This window comes from Nothoprocta perdicaria, unplaced genomic scaffold (assembly GCF_003342845.1).
Source record: "Nothoprocta perdicaria isolate Ctin4 unplaced genomic scaffold, notPer1 scaffold_44, whole genome shotgun sequence".
Taxonomy (NCBI): domain Eukaryota; kingdom Metazoa; phylum Chordata; class Aves; order Tinamiformes; family Tinamidae; genus Nothoprocta; species Nothoprocta perdicaria.
The window spans coordinates 1,554,286-1,571,878 of NW_020455688.1; the positions used below are offsets into that span (position 1 = coordinate 1,554,286).

At 40.9% G+C, this 17,593-nt stretch overlaps 1 protein-coding gene across 2 annotated transcripts in view; it reads right to left on the bottom strand.

Annotated features, from left to right (window-relative positions):
- Positions 1-458: 458 nt before the first annotated feature.
- Positions 459-17,593, bottom strand: part of ERGIC2 (ERGIC and golgi 2) — an 18,881-nt gene continuing 1,746 nt past the window's right edge. Inside the window, exons 2-14 of one of the 2 annotated variants that reach the window (XM_026046393.1) lie at positions 15,641-15,786; positions 13,284-13,392; positions 12,362-12,408; positions 11,161-11,231; positions 9,994-10,034; positions 8,743-8,844; positions 8,009-8,104; positions 6,336-6,391; positions 5,631-5,729; positions 4,480-4,577; positions 2,362-2,524; positions 2,108-2,187; positions 459-1,444 (exon numbers count right to left, since the gene is read on the bottom strand). In XM_026046393.1, coding sequence (XP_025902178.1) covers positions 1,376-1,444; positions 2,108-2,187; positions 2,362-2,524; positions 4,480-4,577; positions 5,631-5,729; positions 6,336-6,391; positions 8,009-8,104; positions 8,743-8,844; positions 9,994-10,034; positions 11,161-11,231; positions 12,362-12,408; positions 13,284-13,392; positions 15,641-15,746 — 1,137 coding nt within the window. In that variant the 5' untranslated portion in view covers positions 15,747-15,786 and the 3' untranslated portion in view covers positions 459-1,375. The remainder of the gene's footprint in view (positions 1,445-2,107; positions 2,188-2,361; positions 2,525-4,479; positions 4,578-5,630; positions 5,730-6,335; positions 6,392-8,008; positions 8,105-8,742; positions 8,845-9,993; positions 10,035-11,160; positions 11,232-12,361; positions 12,409-13,283; positions 13,393-15,640; positions 15,787-17,593) is intronic. The other variant, XM_026046394.1, reaches the window with a different exon arrangement.

Below are 17,593 nucleotides of genomic sequence, written 5' to 3' on the forward strand. Positions count from 1 at the left end.
AAGCAAATCCAGGCTGGGTGTAAGCAGCTAAGAATCATCAGCCAGAAAGGGCAAAGCAGGAAGCAGAGAGTTGCAGTTTCTGATTTTCTTGCTCATTCAGAGGAAAAAAGGGGGGGAAAAAAAMCAACTTTTTCAAGTTGCTTGAGTTTAACCAGTGTTAAAAAAAAGGGAGGAGAGAGAGAGAGAGAGGAGGACACAGACCTCCTATGAGGAAAACACCCAACCTGTCACCTGCACAGACTCGGCTTCTTTCACTTCCCATCCTTCTCASCAGCCAGGTCATTCCCCGTTTCCCACCCTTTATTTACCCCCGTGCCACCTCAGGCCMGGAGCCCTTTGCTGCTCGCAGCAAACCAACCTGCTACTTCCCTTCCCTGGGGCCTCGCCAAGGGCATCAACAGAAGCCACCAACATCTGCCACTGCCACAGAAACCTTTATTTTTCCATAGTTAGTCCTCTCAGTTGCAGCATTCATTCCATGGTGAATAAGGCCAGAGTCAGCATTATCTTCCTATATATATATAATATATTAAATCGGTTTTGTTGAGAAGAAACCACACTTTGTTTTTAAAACGTGGACCCTGGTGGAGTAGCTGTTTAACCACTGCCGTGCGCCAGCAGCTCAGCAACAAAGGGCTGTTCCTCAGTTTCCCAAAGCACCTTCTGYGTCTGTGGCACTCGTTCTCAGTAGTGTATTTACAGTATAAAACCGATATTGCTCTTTTCTTTTACAAAAACCTCCAGCAAGGGCCGAATGCTGCCCCTGCGACGCGGTGGCGCTGCCGGCGCCCAGGGGCTCCCCGATCCCTGCGAGCGGCGCTGGCCCTCAGGGGGCCGAGGCTGCGACTCTCCCTCCTCGCTCTTTTCCAGGATTTTCCCGAATTTCTCCATGTCAGAACACACTAGCGCTTCCCTTATAAAGGGCAGGACRAGCTAAGCCGTGGCCTCCATTGGTACCTCCATGAGGAAAGAGCAGCCTTATTACTTACTGCCGCCCTGCCTGCTGCCCAGCCCTCCCGCACATCCCACTCCATGTTCCCGTGGGATCTGCTGCCTTCCAGGGCAGGAACAACCTCCCCGAGCAGCCGCTGCGGTGCCTCGCAGCCCTCAGAGCCATTCAGCTTGACCATAGACACYGTGTTCTGCTCCTTTCATCTCCAGAAGGTCCATCCCCATCTCRCCAGTCTGAGGACCTCCCACCTCCAACTTAAAAGAACAGAGTTACACAATCAGTTTCTTGGGGTTTTCTTTTTTTTTGTAGAGCCTTGATTTGTTTCGCTGCCCCTCGGCGCTGTCTCAACATATTGCTCAACAGTCTCTGTTATAAAAAACGTCCCGTGTGTGAGGCAGGGAGCAGAGAGCTCTCCCGGAGGCGCTAGTGGCCGCTGCTGTTGGCTGCAGTCGGAGGTAAGTGGTTGCTCGTGTGGCCATCCGGCAGCGGCACCTAGGTGGGCACGAGGCAAGCGTCACCCGGGGCGGGCACGAGGCAAGTGTCACCCGGGGCGGGCACGAGGCAAGTGTCACCCGGGGCGGGCACGAGGCAAGCGTCAGCCGCGGCTCGTCCAGGAGGCCACTCCCAGCCCTGCTGTCCCCAAACCCTTCCCTATCCTGCCACCTTGGCTATAAGGCCTCCCCAACAGAACTTGCTCACATACTCACCCTCCCTCACTCACTTTAACCTGTCTGCTGGCAAAGCTCAACCAAAATTGAAGAAATAAACAGAAACCTTAAAGACAYTGTATAGGAAAAAAGGAGAGAAAATAAACCCAGGTACTTGCTAGAGGACCAATTCTGTAACACTCAAGAAAAGGAAAGGTAAAGAGTACTTGACTTTTTCACTCCGTTTGGCCTGGAGTTTCTTAGAGAGGCCTCYTCTGTTCCCCTCCTACCTTGTAGGTTAGGTCCTCTTCCTAAAACGTTACCTTTCCTGACTGCTTTTAAAAGCTGCTTCMTCTCTGCACTCACACATGCGTGTGAGAGCTGTTCCACTATAAAACTGCACTAGGACCGAGTCCTTAGGTTGCAACAAGTACTCTCCAAAATCTGACCACCCTCCTCAGGAAGCTGCACCACTTACAAAATATTTATAAAATGTAGTTTTTCTTACTGGTGTGGATCTGTAAGAGCCCAGTCGGAAACGGCAAAAAATAACTTCTGCTACAAATCTTCCGAAGCCGTGTAAAATTCCTGCATCAAAGAGAATTTGTCAAAGACCGTAACACTTAGAGGAAGATAACAGCAAAACTATCCAAAACTTAAACATGGTACAGTGCAATAAACCACCATGTAAACAGTGAGAAACTAACATTAGAATAAAAGGAAGTATCAGGAGAAAGAAGTATCCAAGGTATCAGCAGTTACCTGTAGTTGAAAAAATCCCCCCAATAATGCCACAAAGCCTCACTAAAAACTGCCAAAACGGCATGTGTTCTTCGGTCACTGTCACCATGAGGGAGCTGATGTCGTATTTCATGAATATTCCCGACACTCCGTGGCTGCCGGCTGCGTGGTTAATGACCCTTTCCTGGGAGGAAGACGGGAGAGAAGGGAGAAACACATCACACATCACAGCAATGCCAGGGAAAGGGATTAACAGGTGTGCTGACAAACGGCTGCTTCATCCGAGTTAGCCATCCATGGAAGAACAGGGAGCATCAAGATGCTTTGGCTGAGCCTTCCAGAAACACYCCAGACAAAGAGAGCCCCAAGTAAATAACGTGACTGCTGTAAATCTGTACTTAAAAAAACTCTGCAGGACAAAGCCAAGAAAATCCCTGGTTTTGGTTGTTAGCCAGAGCTGCTGGTAAAGACAGTGGCAGGAAGGCCCTGCAGAGGGAAGGAGAGGGAAGGCCCCACATTCCTGCAGAAATGCATAACAGGAAGAGAGAAGGCAGGGGCACAAAACTGAGCAGGGAGGCCCTGTATCCCGCCTACGGATCTAACCTGGCCTTGGCTCAAGAAACATGCAGAATACAGGTTACAAAATTCAAAGCAGAGGGCCCCTTCAGGAAATAGAGACCGTGCAACTTTGCCCCAGTCAGCTAACCTGGGCACGTAACATACTGTTGCCTTTGTTACCTCACACAGTTTGGTGCTGGAATGATGTATTATTTAGGATAACAGCCACACAGGCTTTGGCAAAAATAAATAAAAACCTGTATTTTAAGAGCAAGACAGCATTCTGCATTAAAAGATGGAGGAGGTTTCCTAAGAGGAAACCAGGAGGGTTTAGGAAACCTGGAGGACCAGGTTTCCTAAAACAGCAAAGAAAACTGGGGCTAGTTAAACAGCCCCTGGCCTAGGACCTCGTCCTGACTTTATTTGTTCTTTCCCTTCTACGGTTGCCCTAAGCCTTTTTGGTCTTTTTGCAATTAAAAATACTAAGAAAAATTGAGGAAAAATACYGAGTTAAATCAAATTCATAAAATCATAAAATTTCAGTCCCCAAAGATGCATAAGCCTTTCTCCTCAGACCATTCTGGTTTATTTCCAGACTCGAGTGCTGCAGATTTAACTGCTAACCGTTGCTGAAGGCATCTGAGGTGTTTCATGCAGCTCAGCTGTCAGTGACGCCTTGCTGGGATCAGATCTGTTCAGCGTGGCTAACTGGAGTATCCCAAGTACCAATCCCACCTCCCAAGCTTCACTGGCTTAATTAAACCTCAGTGCAATCAAGTTTAAGGAGGCTGAGCTGCCTGCCTTATTTTCCAAGCTCCACACAGCTGCCTGCTCTGATACAACCCAGCCTGGAACCCTTCCTCCTTCCCCTTCTTTTAAAAAACTCTGAAAAAAGCTTAATTATGTGGCTTATGAATAAAAGAGCACAACAGAGCTCAGASTCAAGGAGAAACCATGAGGCACAGAGATGGCCCGTATGGAAAAGCCTTCTATGTGGACACTGCCACCTTATGATTGGGCACTGATATGTCCTGCACTGCAGTAATTTCGTTCTTCCTTTACAGAAACAAAACAAGACAGGTGAGAAAAGATACAAAATAGAGCTTTCTGTGTTGTTAGTTTTTCAATATTCTCACCCTCCACCACCAAGTCTGTCTCATTCAAGTGAGCTGGGCTGTTTGTTTTGTTTCTGAAGTAGGTAAGGACAGAAGTAGATTAAACACTTGTAATGTCACACTTGTAAACACAGGGCACAGACCTAGAGCTTCTGGACACACATACACACTAGGAGCATCCAGAGCAGCAGTACTGACTGGGTTCCTATCACCAGTTTTACTATCAGACTCCAGATTTACAGGTGCTAGACACTACTGCAAGAAGTCAATATGTGTCACTGAGCACAGCTCTTTCACCAGGAGTATTTTGCTGTTTGYAAATAAATCGGGTGCACTGGGATATTCTAGGGAGTCTCTGCCCATGCCTGAGGAGTTTTCAGAGGCAAGCTCCATTTTTTTCAAACCTTATATTTTGCTAAGAGCACTACCATGTTTTTCTCTGCATTATTTTCTTATTTCTACTCACCCTTTCTGTTACTGAAAACTGATGAGTTTCTGCTGAAATTTTGTATGTGTGGAGTTTGGTTGGCACAACTGTGATGAAGTACTGGAACATCTGGTTGTCTGAAACAAAACAAGTCTCAGCTTTGAACTAAGCACAGGGTAAAAGATCATCCAACACATGTGCAAAGAAGTCAAACAAATACTGTTTAAAATAAACTTAAATCAACTAAGCTGTTCACACTACAAACATTCTTCAGGGAGTTCTAACACTGCCACACTTACTTCAGCATCACCTGCATGCACAGGTTCAGCTTCCCTCGGCAAGACCACATTTACCACATTTGTGCTCAGAGATTTACACTTTACTCATGTAATAGAAAAGCTCCCTGATGTCAGACTGCTCAGGGTTTAAAATGCAATTTGCAGACAGATTCTTGGAGGGGACAGTGACTTGACTGGACTCCCGCCACTGACTGTGTGGACAGCTCTGGGAGCCCCTCTAAATGGGTTACAGTTTTTCTCTTGATTAGACCAACTTCTAGAAAACCCTTCCAAAGCAGTCTGCACATTTATGCATTTATGATCACCCCCTCCTCATTCTACAYCTTAAAGAGATCAATTTATTCCAAATACACAAAATCAGAATTGAATCTGTGAACATTTCCGTCGCATTCTAGCTGGAACATCCAACAGACCGACTGTCTCYGGAGCAGCAGCAGCTTTTGAAGGTTCTTTAGAAAATGCAGCTTTTGAGGGTCAAGGGGGAGGCGCAGGGGTCCCCTCCTGTGTRAGGTGGGTTCCTACAGGCCCTTGTTTATACAGGAGGAAGCTGAGCAAACGGGAAACCCTTCGTGCAGCCCTTGCAACACACAAGGAAGTGACAACCCAGAGGCAGTCATGGAACCTCCATGTCAGATTTGTAATCAATTCACTAGTTTTTAGGGGAGTTATGGGATCTAAATGGGATCCRTGAATCTCCCTTTTAATACAGGGCTTAAAAATTCTTCTTTTAAGTTCTCTACTAGAAGATATTGTCCATTTAAGATGCCACGTAGGAGAACAACACAAATCCAAATTTATTGCAACAAGCTATTTGTAAACCACAGCATTTGTGAAACAAGACAGTATTCTAATAAATGTAACACTATAGAAGGTAAAATACACAACACTTACGATCTGAGGCAATTTTTTCTGTTCCATCCAAAGGGTTGATAATTCCTGGAATAAGCTCTCCAAATGACAAATGGTCTATTCGATGAGAGAAGTTATAGGCTGAAAGACAACACAGAGGAACGAAACAAAGTTTTTAAACAAAATATGAAATTTTGCAAAGACAAAGATTTGTAATTTTGCAAAGACATAGTTATGTTCAACAATATTATACACTTMTGTCAATGTAAATTTATCTGCAGACACTTGGAAGTTTAACCAAGTGAAGTAACCCAGTAATCCACCTTCTTATCAAGGACTGCAGCAACACAGATTCAGTATCTAGACTCAAACTAAGAAAATAAGGTTTCTAAGCACACAGGTTGGATATTTTAAACCTTTTGAAGATTACATTTTGGAGAAAATACTATAGAATGAAATACAAGAATGTCCCACGGTACCTATATAATAGCAAAATACATCTGAAATTGCTCAGTATCATTATCATTGAAGCAACCAAAATATAGAGCTTGATAGTGTTTGATGTATAAAAATGATTGCTTCTGCTGAGTTTTAACACTCCCCAAAATATTCTCCACCATCTTTTGCAATGGAATTGTCCTGCGAGATCCCTGCAGCTCAAGTTCAACCTACACTAACGTTCAAACGGGAAGGCAGCAGGGGAAAAGCAACGGTCCCGGCTGCCAGGCAGGTGCTGGGAGAACTTACACTCGTGGCTCACGAGGGCTGCCAGGTGCGCGTGGCCTCGCGGGTGCGGGATTGCCCTGAAGAGAGGGAGACGGGTTAGGAAACACTCTTTAGTCAAGCCCCAGAGAAAGACACAGTTTTTCTAAAGAGGATTAGGTGGAAAAGCTTCCCCATTTATTTCACTAAATATTATTATATGTAAATGAACGTTATGTTTTTATTGCTACCGAGTATAGACAGCCTGAGTGATGTGGAGACAGATTCATGAAAACCTTCTTACACGAAACCAGCATCTTGCACTTTAAGGAACGCCAAGAACATGTAAAACCAGGAGACTGCAAGTAAAAAAACCCTATTAAGCTCTACAATAAGAAAAGCTGCAAAACAGCTCAAGAGATTAATGTAAACTCCATTGTATTTGCTCTATGACTAAGCTAGCTCTACACTCTGTACTTGCTCTATGACTAAGCAAATTCACTTCAGGTCTGGCCACTTGTTTACAGTCCTGCACAGAAAGTACAATCCAGAGGCTGGTGACAGCATGAGGTAAATAAAAGAGAACCACTCTGTCTGAAAGTAAAACCCTGTCACACATCCTTCATTCCCCCAAGTCAATAACATAGCAAAATTTCCCTACTCAGCTTAAGCTAAATTATTAACAAACACACACAAGTTTTGGACAGATGTAAGGTGGAGAAAAACACCATCAGTCATGAGAAGGTTACAGCAAAGTTACCCAGGAGTCACCCACRTCACCATGCCCAGAAACACCAGAGGAGAAAGGGCAACACGCTCAGGAGAAGCACGGCCATGAGCAAATGCAAAGAGAGGAAAGCCAAGAGAACTTTCAGCACTGCAGATGGTACAGATGGGGACATACAAGTGATGGGGACACACACGTATGGTTACACGTATGGTAATCAGCTCTGAAAATGGACCTGATTAATTAAGAAGCTGGACATCTAAAAGCAAACAGGAGAGGGGGGGTAAGCTCGAGAAAAGGATTATCAGGGGACTGTCCACACAGACACAAGGTGGAATCACATGCTGGAGGGCACAGAGTGGATGCTAAAAATATCCAGTGTCCAAGATATCAGACAGCATGATGAGGAACAATAAAAGAAATATGCTGATGGCAAAAGATGGCAGGAAGGCAAACAGAACAGCAGATTTGGGACAGAACATAGGGAAAAAAAAACCCAAAATTTGTAGGCTGTGTATATAAACCAACAACACTGCAGAAGTATAACAAAGTCTCTCAAATCAAGGCAATCTAACATTTATGGCCCCAAATATGGTTCTGGAACTAAGATATCTCAACAGTGAGATGGGATTATCTGTGTCTTAGCCATGCTAGTTAACTCTGTCCCAAAAGAGAGGAGAGTAAGTCTGAACAAGCCCAAAGTATGGAGCAAGTCCAAGCAGTCTACGCCACATGATACACTCACAAATGACCAATTCTCAAGGGTTTTCATCTCGTAAGACACTGGTATTCATTACAACTACACTGCATGCAAGAATAATTCATTTTTAAAAACTCAAAAAGAAGAGAAACTGCATGCAAAGCAATACTAACCACATYTGGGAAGATAAATAAAAACAATAAGAGTCCTTAGTAGGAAAAGTACATACACACATACATGCATGTACTATGTGATACTCTTTTTTATTTCCAGGAATTGAACAGAACATACTTGCCCACAGTTATGTGGAAATTCCCTGCCACTTTATTGACATAGAGATGACCATGAATTCTGCATGCATCTGGTGACTGTAATGAATTATCCTCCCTGCATGGAAACAAAAAAGGAATATAATTAGAAAATATTTATTAACAGGAGGRATAGAACTACATTTCTTTCCCCAGGCATAAAGGTTGAGCATAATCATCCACCTCTCCTCTTCATATTTTCCTTCTCCTTTTCCTGAGGAAATTCTTGAGCATACCTTAAGAATAAGCTGGTAAGAATTTAAAACAAGTAAGCCTATAAATCCTCACCAGGTTGGAAACTTCAGAAGGCTTTCATAAAACAAGAGCTCTCCAGAACAAGTAGGAAAAATACTACTTTAAACTTTACAACTCTTAATTAAATAACTGAAAATATGTTATGCATAAACATCACACAAATACAGACCAAGATCACATTTGTTATCCTAAAAGTAACCTTTTCATCTAGAAATATGTTAGCAGCTCACATTTATCAARTGATAAAATCTAATTCAGAAAAAAAAACAAAGCAAAGCTTTAAGGTAAGAATTTTGGATGGTGGATATCAGAAGCAATGAAAAAGTAGATTTTTTTTTTAAAAATAACCTTTACAGGAACAAAAAAAAAAAAACCCCAAACAACAAAAAACCCCACTCCACCGTAACAAAATGCAAGTCTAAAAGGGGCAGTGCAGGGGAGATGACCCAGGCCCTTCTTTACCGTGGTGGCAGTGCTGTTGAAGCACTTTTAAAAGCACTTTTGAATATCACATCTTGAAGAGAGTGTTCTTCCTGCAGCCTATTCTGAATTAACTGCAACATCCTAAAGATTAGAGAAAAGAATAAAAGCAGTTAGCTGTGAAAGAGAGCTTGACAATTACCAGCTACAGTTACAGGCTTTAAATATCGAAGTTGACAAAAATTCATGTCAGAATTAGAAGCATTGCACTGAATATGGAGAGTATTTTCTTTCATTCAAAAATAAGTGAATGTAAATATTACTCAAGCTCTTGTGTTCAGGATAGGGTATAACAAAAATGCTAAAACTATGTGGTCTCCCAAATAAGTTTCAGGTTTTGTTATAGGGCTATCAAGAATACAGATCAAAAACACAACTGAATTACACAATTTAATGAGTTAACTCAATTTAATGAGCAGCCAGTTCACAGAATTACATGAAAAAGATGGAAAGTGTCTTGTTTTTACACTGGGGTGCCGTGGTTTGCTACTATGGCACAGCTTGAGATTCAGGTGTCAAGCTAACTTGTCACTCATTCGAACCCCAATTAAAAGCTGTGTGACCTAATTTGTCTGGAACCAGTAGCTGGTGTTTCTGAGCCCGTGTATACATCTCCTGGCCTGCAGGGGCCTGCAATGACATTCCACAAGGGAGTTCAAACCCAACGCAGGAAATCTTATCAAACTCAGCTATAAGAACAGACTACAGGCCTCAAAAAAAGCACACAGACATTTTTATGGCATGTTGATGAAGCATTTCTCAGGTTTTTTTTTTGGTTTTTTTTTAATGTTTCAAGAATTTTAAGCAATACAGTTTAATATATTTATCAGTTGAAGAGGGTGAGCTTTTCTGGTAAGCAAAATTTATATTCATCTTACGAGAGCAAATATACAGATTTATGAAGTGGGGAAAAAATGTTACTGTGCACAAAGTTTAAACAAAGCCCCAAATACGTCATTACTACTTAATTAAAAAGCCTAAGACAGCAGCATTTTATTAAAAAAATTACAGTGAGACAATTTATTCATAACAGAGATCTCAAGTGATGATAAATGGAAAGTGAATTAATGGCTTCTCAATGGTTTGCACTCAAATTAAAAGCAGGGGCTGCGAAACCCAAGCCAAAGCTCTGCCACGCAACTCTGGAGCGCCTTAAGGTCACTCCCAGCACCAATAAATGCAACAAATAACTGTCCAAACTCGAGGCATATCAGTGCTTTAGAGTCAGTTTACCTTTGCCACTCTCTTTGTTGGGGGCTGAGATCAAATATCACCTGAAACAAAAACAACACACCTAATAAAACACACTGTCAGGAAGCACCCCAGTCCCAGCTGAGGAAGTCAGAAGGAGAAYCAAGATGTTTATAAAAACACGGCATTTAGCACCACACACTCAAGTCCAGGAAGGGACTTGGCACTTCCAGTAAAGCATTCAGTGTTAAATTAAAGTAAATTTCTGATCATCTCTCATTTTTTCCACTTGTTTACATTTAGAATTGCAGTATCTTTTCCTAAAGTTCTTGTAACTTAGATTAGCAGTCTGCCCCTTTCTAATCTTTAAYTATGGAGTGGATAATCTTTAAATAKGGACYRGAAGAATTAAACTGCCACTCACTGCTTCTAAATGATGCCGTTTATATACATGGTTTTGATGCAYGCAATCACAATGAAAAGAGGAGCAATCCTTGAGACAAGGGCCTAGGAACAACTTGTTCATCACCAGGGTCATCTCTCATTAAACACTCCTGTAACCCCASCTACCAGACCACTTACACTCCAGTTAGCAGAAGGTTATCACCAGGAACACTGTGGGCCAAATCAGTTAACATCGGTGTTCTCCAGAACAGTTAATTCAATCACAACGAATGCTCAAACCTACCCAGAGCTACAGCCAAAATAGAGATTAAGTCCAGGGAGCTTCTTCTAAGATTATGATCATCAGGGCAAGTGGGAATATTCAGCAGTAACAGCACGGCAGAAATGAAGGTGCAGAAGAAAAGAGAACGTTGCAAGGAGGAGCAAACAAACCAGCTCCTTCCCCACCTCCTCACTAACACGTACACCCGATGAGGTGGGAAGAGGTGCATGTARGGGTGAAATAGTAAGAATTATTTCTCAATAAGGTTCAATTATTACAGCTGAACTTGCATTTCTGCTTTCTACAAACAACAAAGTATTTGCCTTCGGTCTAATTATTTCAAAGCATATAGAAATACTTGAAAAGCATAGGCTTTTATATCCACAGCCTTTAGTTTGTGATAAAGAAAATTAAAACTTGGAAATATTCTGTGTAGCCCAAATGCAAAGAAAAAAAAATACCATCAAGCAAACCAACCCAGCAGTGCATTAGACCAAGTAAAGAGCAATTTATTTTTAAATAAAGGGGCAGAATAAACTTACTGGTTCATAGATCAGCCCATCTGCAGAGGCAACCATGGTTTCTGCTAAATCCAGAACATCGGCCCCCACATCTATTTCAAGCAGAGAAATAATTGCTCAGAAGCACATAGAGGATCATGAAAAACATAATACTGAAATCAAATTTCAGAGCATACCTTAAACCCAGGAGTAAACTTTCAAAATAAATTACTGGACAAAAAAAAAAAAAAAAAAAAATCTATTTTCCCTGTCCTAACACAGTCCTAACAGATAAACAAGTCTGGCAACAAATACATTAACATGTCAAAAAAGAAGAGGAAAAAAAGGAACAAAAGCAAAAACCACACATCCCCAAAACCCCAGAATATTAGTTTTCAGTAAGTAAAAGCAAATTCAAAATATCGTGGACCGCTGTGCTGTTACAAGGCAAAAAACTCTACTAGGTAGTAAACATAACAGTTTCAAGAGTGTTAAATGATTCATAACAGATCACAGGAATCTGGTATGTTTATGTGCAGTTAAATAATTTATCTGTTCTACAAGCACCAAATCTAAATCAAGATTAGTCAAAACAGGTAAAGTATTTATTCCTCATAATTAAAAAYGCAATTTCCAAACTTCTTCGTGCTAAGCAGAAGAGTATTTAAAGATATAATCTTAAATGAGGAGAATGTGAATTAAAACTCATGAGACAAATGTAAGTACATCTACTTCAAGGTTTAATACAGTCTAAAAAGGAGATTCTTTAAGCTTTGCTTTCATGCCTGATAAAAGGAGTATTCACTGTCTGTCTCTCATGAAGAACTGAAACAGTGCATACAAATAATGGTTCACCACTAAATTCTGCCAAAAGAAGTACTCCCTTCAAATGGGAAGCAAGAGAATGAAATTACTTGATGGTTCAAATACCGCTAAGCAGCAGACCAAATTAACATTCACTAAATTCATGACTGTGATAAATTCTGGCCTGGGGGTCAGCTGTGTCTCACCACAAACTTCTATAATATTTAAGCTAGAGAGAAGCTGGAACAAATTATTTTCTTGCTGACAGGCAAACTAAAGTTCTGGAAGATGTACATAAGACACCATAAATACCGTTTCTCTTCCCTCCAAATCTCATGCCAATTTTATTCTTTCAAYAGAGATATAAAATACTTCATGTTAGCAAGATCATAAAAAAAGTCACTGATAAAATAACAACTTTCACTGGTGGAATACTTACATTGACACCTCATGGCAACCGTAATATCAATATTGATTCTTAATTTACTGGAAAGGAAAGAATGCAAAAAGGTAATAAGTAACATCAAATGTACCATGTCCACTAACATTTTCAGGTTATTTGTAGAAATATATTTAAAGGACAAAATTTACACCAACAGATAAAGACACAGGCCATTTAAAACAGATGAAACGGTCTGGCTGCCTCCTATCAAGAGTGCACGCTTTTCAGTAATGCTTCACATGTAGTTTTTCTACAATGCACTAAATTCCACATAATTCAGTGTATCAGGACAGTAAAGTAGTTACAAATTTGAAACTATAAGTATTTTGAGCACCTTCCTCTTGTTACGTCCTGAAGATGGCCCGGTCTATTTCCAAATCAGAATCCTCCAAAACAGCAAGAGACATTCAAGATCAGGCAGAGAAAAAGCTGTTCCCAGAAAACACTCTCATATAATGAAGACTGTTGTTTTTACTTGCAACACTTATTAAAAAAGGTCTTCTCACAGGCTTCTTTTTGTGATGCTTTTCCCTCAAGTTTCTCACACACTGTTTTTTTCCTAACAGGAATTTTTAGTATTTCTGGTATATATGAGAGCCAATTAATATACGCATATGTATATGCATATGTAGCTTGTTACCATAGCAACTAGCTAACCGGAGTTTTTACAGTTATTTCAATGCAAGAAATGTCATATTTAGAGGTGCTCAGTCTACAGCATCCCCATTACCTTCAAAAAGAACCATGGGTAAATAGCCTCACAGAAATCAACCAACAAAAGAAAAGGTAAGCTCCTTTACTACTTCATTTTCAATTCCAGCYACTAAATGCTTGCAATACATAGAACACTTTAAATCTATTCTTTCCTGAAATGCAAACAATTGAAACTTTCTAAAGAACTACAAAAGGTAAAAATTACCTAGTAAAATCCTTGTCTACTTCATATTCATATTTCATCCATGTGTCCCGATACACCATAAACTCCATTATAGTCAGGAAAGCTATAGTTGTAAACGCTATTAGAGAAACTGAAGGGGAACAACAAATAAAAACACACATAAACAGGAGAAAATTTTAACATTCTAGCATTTGAGTATAACTAGTAAACTATTGATATTTTTAATTCATTTATAAATCCATTGGCTGCTCTTAAAGAAAGGTTCTCATACCTACAGCATTTGCTTTTATACAGGAGGGGAAAAAAAAGGCCTAATTCCTCAAGTGCCATTGACTTAGCAGCAGCTGCGCACAATTTATCAGACCTTCTTGCCAGGCACAATGACATTTTTTCTTGGTGGAAGAGAGCTGGCAAGACAATGTGAGCTTCATCAGTACTGCCTCCCTTTTCCCAAATACTGAAATAACAAAAGAATGTGAATTTCACACCTATTTTATTCACAAAAATTCTCTGAAATCAGGCTACCCAGGTGCTCAGGCTTCCCCTAAAGGCTTTGCTACTATATAGCCAGTAGCAAAGACACGACACTATTAAAGAAAACTATTAGTTCTCAGGAATCAAATCAAGACCTCTCATATGGTAAACACCAAGTTTGCTGCAGTTTTCAGTATTTGGTTGAGAGCTTCTAACTGGTGAGAAATAGCTTAGATAAAAGCAAAACCCCTTCGCTCTCATTAAATCTGTTTGAGGCTATTTCAAGTACCTTTACATCAAGGAAAGTCTTTTTACAGCAAGTACAGTCAGGTACTGGACTGACTGAGAGGCTGTGAAATCCCCACCATGGAGGGTTTAAAAATAGGTTAGACTTTCCTGTGTATATAAAACAAAATGCAGACAAATTCCGTAGCAACCCTAGACAAGCTTCATTCTAGTTTCAAACATCAAGGAACGAGGAAGTGCATCTTGAAATCCCTTCAAGTCTCTACATCTCAGCAATCTGAGATTTTAACATATATATATAGTTTCAGGGGCAAGAAAACAGCAAACAGATAATATGCATTATATTCACTGCTCAGTTACAGAAATGCCCTTATTATGTTACTTGTACGCAGCAGCACAGAACTGTCAAACCCAATTATTTGGAACAATTCCCTCTGGAGTTAAAAAAACATGCAGCTATCCACTCTACCAACATTTGAGGAAATAAAGAACCGAATTGAAATTACCATTAGGAAAATTAAATGGTATATTCTAATGCTAGATGTGCCTTACAGGTCTCCAAAGCAGCCTGTTCAGCATGCTTGCAAAGTTGTACCTTTGAAGGGAAGATCATCCCACCACACTTGGGGCTGGAGTTGGACAGAGGCTCTTGCTACGTGCCTTTAATAAATCTTGGCTTTCAGTTGAAAAAAACTTCAGTTATGCAGCACTGTATTGATTTTTACAGCTTATTTACAACAGTTGCTTTCCACTGCCTTCCATTGACTTCTACAGACTCTGCAAAAGGCAGCTGGAGAAAGACAAGCCCGTTTTTGATAAACTCCAAGTATTTACACAGTGGTCTACAACCCACAAGTGCAATGGAGTTTTAAGATACAGCTTGAAAAGAGAACCTCAGTATGATTCCATCCCTATCATGGGATGGAGCCTGATGCTTTAATTCTGAGGGAAACAATACAGGGGAATGCTGTATTCAATGCCATTACAAAATTTCAACATGTATAATGCCACTGGGATAAGTTGGACAAGGAACTCTAACTTGTGATACTGAGATACAAAATAAAACTACATATCCTGCAGTAGTGTCTAGTTTCTCAAAAGGCTTCCCTTATTCTCTCAAAAGCTATTGCATCCTGAAGATAAAAAGCAGGAAAGCTGYTCTTCATCCTGATGCTGAAGCCAGCCAGCTCTTAGGTACCTCCAGAGAAGTTTTTTCTCCTCTCCAGGTATTGGAAGGAYAGTGCTGAATGCAATCTGCACTTCCAAAGGTCTCAGAAGCTTTGAACAATTAAAAGAGCAAGGTTCAGTGGGACTCCACAAACAAGGAGTTTTATTCTGGTTTTAGCATGGTGCACTTCACTTGCAATTGCGTAGACATGTTTACTGTGCACATTTACACTGGTTTGAGCCTCACTTGTTACAGACAAAAATCTCACTTAAGGTGAATGTACTCTGCCTAACAGGAAAAGATAATGTTTCATCATCTACAAGAGACCAGCTCTGTTAGTCCACGAAAATAATCAAGAGACAACGAAACCAACTATTTTTAAACACACAGATGCCCATCTTCCTCCTATTGAAGTTTCTGTTCCCCAAAATAGCACACTAAATTGAGTCAATGGCCAGCATGAATCACAACAAAAACAACTCAGACCTACCTGTGCCTCCACTTGCTGAAGTCTCTACATAGCTGGCAGGAACCTTTGGAAAGGCATCCAATTCTTTCATCAAATTCAGGGTCTTCTTCCGATTCAGTCGCCTCATCTTCAGCGCCCTCCTCCACTTCTTCCTTCATATATTCCCTCTGATGGGAGAATAAGTGGTTGTGATTAAAAGATGCAAATAATATTGCTCACACCTAAAAACAACTAACAATAAAATTCAAACTGCACAGCTCCGGTAGAGAAGGAAACGAAAGCTTAAGAAAGGACTTTTCGGGGAACACAGGTTAGATGCTCCTTCTTGCTTCAAAAATCAGTTGAAATGGAACTCTACACAGCTGCTTACATTTCGGCTATATCCAGCACATTCAGCCTTGAATTACCATGACGCATTTCTTTCTCAATAAAATTCCTATTTCTATTGAATATAYTGAATTTTTTAAAAGCCTGAGTTCTGAAGTGTGCTAAACAGACCTGAYGATGCATGAAAGTCACTGACTTGGTAGCAGCCATCTAATATATTGCATTAATTCAGAAGGTTTTCAAGCTGTTCTGCAATCTTTTTTTATTCAGCCAAGGTGCAGGATATATTAAAGGAAAATATATGCAACACGCAAAAAGAAAAATATACATTTTGAACATTTACATCTTTTACATTTTCAGTCCTTTATGATAATCACAAAATTATTTTTGATTTGTGTGTGCATATATATTGTTTGGGAACATATATCTACATACGTTCCCTCCCCCCAAACAAATTAAGCTAGTCCTACTTCCAGCCTTCAGAATCTCCTTTTTGTCCCCAAAAGGGATTTCTGTTCCACTTGTACATGTCATTAATACAATAAACAGCACAATGCTGAGAGAAGCTGCTTGTCCAGAAAATACAGTCTCAAACTGTTTCCAAATCATGCAAACGTGCCCACAACCTTGCCCYGCCAATATGTTGTATGTTTTAACAAGCTGGCACCATTGGTTTCCTTCTGAAACTCTTTGCCCAGGATTCTGAAGCCAGAGAAAACCGTTTGATTACTACACACTTACTGTATTCTAAGAATATGTCTTAGTACCATCTCCTACTTAATTGCACTGCAGCAGAAAGCTAATCTATGCTCTTGACATGAGAGATTCCTCATCAGCGTGTTGTAGAAGTCTGTTAATTATTCTCCCCCATTCTAGAAGCACGTCAGCTATTTGGCATGGCCTAAAGAAATTACTCAAGAGATATTCCCTTTTCTGCCCCTCCCCAGTGCTATTTCATGGTAAAAATATCACAGAAATAGGCTTCAYGGGAAATAGAAGCATACAAATAAAAAAACACAACCTATATCTGCAGTTTACTGAATTACACCGAATTACTTGAAAACCCAGTGAGAATATACAGAGCTTGCACCTGTTTAAAAGAAAATAAAGAGAGAAAGTGCATTCTCTAAAACATTTCATTCTATTATTCTCCTATTTGGCAGTAACAGCCAAATCAGCCACCAGGGCTGAACCTGTGCACCAGGGTGCACACGAGCAAAGCAATTACAGTTRAAGTGGGCAGAGAAGACAACTCCTGCAAATGAAGTTTGATTATATGGCATAAAAGCAATAAAATAAAGTCAGAATAAATTCCTATCCTCAATACATCTGTTTCAAGGAATTCTTGTAATTCCCCTCCAAGGGGCTCACAGAAAAGCAGGAAAAGGTGGTGSGGACGGCCTGACGTGCTTGGCACTCCCGTTTTCTCTGCAATTTCACGGAGAGAGGAAAGGCCGGCCAGAGGGAAGAATTTAGAGACACTTTCCTCCTCCAGGCTTGGAGGACTCGGGCTCGCTTTCGTAGGAAAGCGCCTGTGCACCAGCGGGCACGTGGATGCTCCGAATTTGGCTAAAAACGCCCCTTTTTTCCCGCGAGCTGCTCTGACCCGAGGCAGAGCCCGCCCCCGCCCGCCGGCCCCGCTGGAGC